The sequence below is a fragment of the Petaurus breviceps genome, unplaced genomic scaffold (assembly GCF_028583685.1).
Source record: "Petaurus breviceps papuanus isolate PSGF00001 unplaced genomic scaffold, PetGlider_PUasm1.0 174, whole genome shotgun sequence".
NCBI classification, from domain to species: Eukaryota; Metazoa; Chordata; class Mammalia; order Diprotodontia; family Petauridae; genus Petaurus; species Petaurus breviceps.
Window position 1 is genome coordinate 44714766 of NW_027185761.1, and position 6227 is coordinate 44720992.

Consider the following 6227-nt stretch of genomic DNA (forward strand, 5'->3'; position numbering starts at 1 on the left):
GTATATATATATAACAACATAGATATAACAATGTACTATAACACAATGTGATATATAACAACATGATATAATACAACATAAGATAAACATAAGATAACATAATAAGTATATAATATAGTATAATATAACATGAGCTTGTTGAAGTTGGGGTCTGCCTTTGCTTTGTGTTTATACTCTAAGGCATATAATAAGTGCTTAACAAGTGCTTTTTCTTTCATTCATTTAAGTCACTCATTGCTTAAAGTCACCCAGCTAAGTGTCGGAGGCAGGTTTTGAGCCCAAGTTTTTCTCGCTTCAAGTCCAGTACTGTATCCACTAAAGCACGTTCATTTTTCCTTTACCTGTGACTCAGGGAGACCTCCCTGACCCTTTAGGCTCCAGGCTACTTAGCCTTGAGTTGCTTAAATCTTTATTTTGCAAACAATGTTACATCAGAATGTAATGCCCTGGTTTAAAGTTAAATTTAGTTTAATTGTTCAGTAGATTACATTCTATATTGTCTTGTGTATTTTGTGTCTTAAAATTGATTTCAAGTTACTTAGATGCAAGTTGTAACAATTGCAAGGAATCCATCTATCCACTTGTTACAAGTTCCAAGGTGCTGATGTGGAAGGACAAGGAATACCTCGAATTTGCCCAACTCTTCATCTGGAGCAGAAAGAGCTGTTTATTTCTTGGATTAAGCATAATTTAGCCTCATGTAACCTAAAAGCTGCTACCTTAGTTTCTTTATGTCTTTTTTTTGGGGGGTGGGAATGCAGGGCATTTGGGGTTAAGTAACTTGCCCAAGGTCACACAGCTAGTATGTGTTAAGTGTCTGAGGTTGGATTTGAATTCAGGCCCTTCTGACTCCATGGCTGGTGCTCTATTCACTGCACCACCTAGCCGCCCTCAGCTACCTTAGTTTCACTGGAGTAATTAACATTGTCTATCTCAGATAGGTAGACTTGTAAGTTATTAGCTTGCAATAGGAAGTCTTGGAAGCTGTTTGAGAAGCATTTCATAATTGATCATTTCAGGTTTGCTGAACTACAAACATACACAGAGCTAAACTTCAAACCTATCGAAGATGGCAAGTGTGACATCGTCATCGAAAAGCCGACCTACTTCATGAAGTTAGATGCAGGTAACGGAAGGCTTGTCTATCTGCTTCTTTTGGAGATGCTCTTTTGTTTCTGAACTGGTCTCATTGTTAACAATGAAGATGCTGTGTATTCAGTAGTGATAGCCAATATGTTTTCCTTTGGCCACAAAAGTGGAAATATGGTATCAAATGGCATTGGAAATGAATTTCTTTTCAGTCTTTCCTAGCTACATGAAAGTAGGGTATGTCTCTGGGGAAGGAACTGAACTGGTGAGAACTTCTTTTCTCTGTTATATCTTATAAGGAGGATTCTTCAGAATGACATAGCATCCAGTCTTCTTTTGATTGATGAAAACGAATTTTTTTAAAGTCATTTTCAAATAGGCAAAATACTTTTAAAAACCTTTTCAAGGTGAGCTTTCTAATTTAGTTTTTTTGTGACTGAAGGATTCACTCCTGTGAATTTTGAAAAATAAAATGATTTTTTTCCTCATAAAGAGTTATGTCTTTTGACTACAAACGTATTATTTTAATTTTTAAAATCATGGCCTACTTCTGAGGTTGAAGTGTTGCCTATAATACATTATCTCCCTCATTATGAGAGGCAGATTGCTCTGCTACACCTGATCAAAATTCATGAAAGGCTGGACTTAAAGTGAAATATAGAGAACTTTCTGTCATGAATCTTTCAGAATTATCACAATTTATTGATTGTATTTTTAATGTGCCCCACCTTTTGAAGACATAATTCGTATGTAGGAAAGTTTTGGGTTTAGAACTTAGACAAGTCCAGGTAGGGTTTTTTTTTTTAAGTAGGCACAGCAAATAAAAATGGAATGATTAAGGTTCTGATTCCTTAAATAAAAAATGCAAATTAAAAATGGGCAAGAAAAACAGTCTGAAAGAACTGATTCCACAGTGAACATTTGAAGTTTGTGTCCACACTGACAAAAGTATGTCAAGGAAGAGCAAAATACGAGTGTGAAAAGGTGCTATTTCTTCTCCAGATTCCTAAGAACTAAAGCCAAAACTAGAGCAAAGCAGCTGGGACTTTGCGCCAGGCTGTGAAGTTTAGAGGGTTCTGACAACTTTTGCACTTTTTCAGCATGGAAAGAATTACACTAAGCACCCAATTAGTGAGGATAATTAATTAAAACAGGAAGTTACTAGATGACTCATTCCCTCTTAGCCCCTGCTCATGCCAGCTTCTACTTGACCTGTTCACTTCCACTGGCAGTTTCCCTCTATGGGTGTGGGGCGAGAAGGTTCACACCCCTTGCCCCTCTTTCTCATTCTCCCTCCCTATCCCACACTGATCTGGCTATGGCTGTAACACAGTATATGAAGCATAATTGGCTTTTATTTTTCCAAAATTCTTGCTAAAACTTGGGTTATGAGTTTGAACACCTTTAAGTTCAAGATTTATTAGACTGCACATTCCTCAGAGGGGAGTCTCTAGAACATTGTATAGTTTGGGGACCACTAAAGGGCCTCAAGAAATATTGCAGATACACTAAATGATGAACGAATGGATCTTTACCAGGTACAAGTTATTGGAATACAAAAAAACATAATTTGGACAGTCCCTGGGCTCAAGAAACTTGAATTTTAATAGGTAATATTTCTATGAATATATTTACAGATGGTTATACTATAATGTGAGGGCAGTGTCCTGTACCTTTTGGGCAGTCTGGTAAAGCCTATGGAACTTTTCTAAGAACAGTATTTTTAAATGTATAAAGTACAATACATAAGATTACAAAAAAAAAATTACAATGGAATACAATCCCGCCTCAGACACTTAGATGCTGTGTGATCCTGCACAATTCATGTAACTTCCCTAGGCCTCAGTTTTCTTATCTACAAGATGGGGATAATAATAGCATTTACCTCACAGGATTGTTGTAGGGATCAGTAAGTGCATATTCTTATTATTAGGTTAAGAAGGCATAATAAATTAATTTCAAGAAAAGAATTAGAGTTACACCTTCATTGGTTTGTGGTTGATCTGGGATCTAGAAAATGGTTTTTGTTTATTTGTTTACATTTTGTCTTTGTTTCAGGGAGCTCCCTCTTCCAACTCCAACTGGAGTCACATAGTCAGGTGTTAGAGTCAGGACCTAAGTCCAAGACTTCCTAACTTTGTGGCTATATCTCTAACCACTATCCCATTCTGCCTCTCATTTGGAAAATACGAAAATATACCCTTTGTGAAAATCCAGTAAATCTCTATCTGAGGGGGTGTAACTAGAAGAACTGATTATTTTTATGGTTGTTATTTGTTTCACTATAGGAGTAAAGCCAGGCCTTAATAGGCACAGTGTTTCATTTTATATTCAACATTTGCCTTCCCTAAAATGGTTCAATTTAACCTCATAGAATTCTGCAATAGTGGATTATAGACTTAGGCTTATAGACTACAGGCTTGTAGAATGATGAGAGCTTGGATCTGAATTTTCCAAGTACAGGCAGTAACCAAGTGACCTTTAGAATATGAAAGCCTCAGTGTCCTTCCCCCCTCCCCCCCTTCCCTCATACCTGGTATATCCTGCTTTCACTTCTGCCCTTCTAGGATGGAGATACCTCCACAGGGGCAGGAGGGGAGAGTTTCTTGTATCCTGACTTGTAACTTGGTAGGGATTTCCCCGTAGAAGCAATGTTCTAAATGGTGGTTATGTTCTGTAGTACCCTCTTCAGCTCTGTTGTGGATTAAGTCAGTTTAGCACCATTGATTCAGAGCTGGAAGTGGCCTTAGAAGTCATGAATCTTGCCCCCATCCCATTTTAGTTGTGAAATAACTGAGATGAGAGAGATGAAGTGACTTGTCCAAGGTCTCAGAAGTGGCCAAACTGGGATTTGAACCCAGATTTTTTGCCTCCAAATTCACATTTCCTCTTGTGGCCTGGGTAGGGGCCCTGATTCCCATTTACCTATGGTACTTCAGGGCTCTGTGATTTTATCAGCCAGTCAACAAATACCAGGCACTGTGCTAAGTGCTGGGGATACAGAGAGGCAAAAACCAAGCTCTGCTCCCATGGTGCTCACAGCTGAATGAGACATGCAGACAACCAAGTACAAGAAAAGGCATAGACGGGAGAAATCGGGGTGGTCTCAGAGGGAAGGCCCAGGGTAAGGAAGGCTTCCTGTGGAAAGGACTTGAGCTGAGGCTTGAAGGAAGCTGGGGGTAGAGATGAGGAGGGAGAGTGTCTCAGGCATGGGGTCAGCTGGGGCAGTGTTTGAAGCCCAGAGATGGAACGCTGTGTTTGAGGAACGGCAAGGAGGCCTGTGTCACGGGGCTATAGGATACCTGGAGGGAAGAAGGGGCCAGGGTGTGTGGGGCTTTAAGCGCCAAACAGGATTTTCTGTTTAATCCTGGAGGCAATAGGGAGCCACTGGGGTTCAGTGAAGACGGTGTGCCTGCCTGTTATTTGGGAAGAGAAGTTCTACAGCTGAGTGGGAGGTAGGTCGGAGAGACCGAGAGATCAGTGAACAGCTCATCACAGGGGTCCAAGTATGAGGTGATGAGGGCCAGTATTAGGGTCCTGGCAGTGTCAGAGGAGAGAAGGGATTATAGAGGAGAGATGTTAGAAGGTAACAATAACAAAACCGAACAGCTGATGGGATGTGAGGGTGAGAGAAATTGTACATTACCTCAGTTACTGTTAGCACAGAGGCAGCATGGTGCAGTGGTGACTTGGGTTCGTGGCCATTCTGATCCTTACTGTTCATGTGATCTTGGGCAAGTCACTTCTCTTTTCTTGACTCCAATTTCCTCTTCTCTAAAATGAGAGAACTGGACTAGATGGCCTCTGTTATCTCTTCCAGCTGGGAATCCAGGAGGAGTTGCTGAACCTTTCTGGGCCTCAGGTCCTCATCTGTAAAAGGAGATGGCCTTGGAGGTCCTTTGAACTTGAAATCTATGATTCTTGATTCTTTTTGGTTAATGATAGATTTCTTTTCTTCAATACCAGGTGTTAACATGTATCACCACTTCTGTGATTTTATCAATCTCTACATTACTCAGCACGTTAACAATTCCTTCAGTACAGATGTCAACATCATCATGTGGGATACTGTGAGTAAGACTATGCTGTTTCTGAAGGCATTGCTTCCTTCAGTTCTCTCCTCCTCTCCTTCTTTCCCTCCTTCTCTCTGTCCCATCGTGCTTCCCTCTCTTCCTCCTTTTCTCTCCTGCTCTTCTTTCATTCTTTCCCTTCCTCTCTCCTCCTCTCGCCTTCTCTCTCTCCTCTCCCTCCTTTCTATCTCTCCTCTCACTCTTCTCTCTCCCTTATTATTTCCTTCTCATTCTCTCCCTCCTTCTCTCTCTCCCCTCCCCTCCCCTTTCCTCTCCTCTCCTCTTCTCTCCCCTCCCCTCCTTCCCTCTTTCTTCTCTCCCTCTCCTATTCCCTCTCCCCCCTCTTCTTCTCTCTTTCTCTTTCTCCTTCCCTCTCTTCTTCACTCCCATTCTGTCTTTCTCTCAGTATAAATATAATGGAATGTGACTGACTTCCATGAGACACACAGAAATATGAACATCTGTCCTTCATGATTGACAATGATACTGTTGAAAGTAGAGAACATCAGGTTTTATGGTGTTGACATTTTGGTGCAGATTTTGTTGAAAAGATTATAGAGTCTTTCTGTACAGCATAAAGTTGAGGATAACCTTTTATTTAATTAAGTTTTATCAAATCCAGTCATTTCTAGATACAGTCTTATCCCATAGCATTGAACCCAGCAAAGAAAAACAGGTATACACAAATCCTGATGGTAGAGACATAGGATTCAGGGCTCTCCTTCCATCCTCCCCACTCTCTGTTGAGAGGAGACCTTGACACTTTGTTTTCCATTCTCTAGCACCAAGGTGGGTCATTGAAGGTACTCGGAGGTCCACAGTGCTTGGCACATAGTAGGTGTTAATAAATATTTATTGATTATTATTCCTCCGCTTCTGCTTTCTTTGCTCTGTATCCATTCAAATGAGTGGAAAGGTTCTTCCCACCTTGCTCCTGTTGACTCTCTTTGTGAGTGGGCTGGTTTCTTCCTGTCTTGGGCTGTCCTGTCTGGGTCATGACAACCTGTACAGTCTCTTCCAGCTCCCTTTCTGGCCCATGTTCATGCAAGGTCACTCATGACCGCAGAA

At 40.8% G+C, this 6227-nt stretch overlaps 1 protein-coding gene across 6 annotated transcripts in view; it reads left to right on the forward strand.

The window, feature by feature from the left end:
- The window catches only part of EOGT (EGF domain specific O-linked N-acetylglucosamine transferase), a 44876-nt gene that overhangs the window by 16576 nt on the left and 22073 nt on the right, over positions 1-6227 (forward strand). For all 6 annotated transcript variants that reach the window (XM_069084150.1, XM_069084151.1, XM_069084153.1 and 3 more), the window contains 2 exons: positions 1020-1126; positions 5056-5159. In XM_069084150.1, the coding sequence (XP_068940251.1) occupies positions 1020-1126; positions 5056-5159 (211 nt within the window). The remainder of the gene's footprint in view (positions 1-1019; positions 1127-5055; positions 5160-6227) is intronic.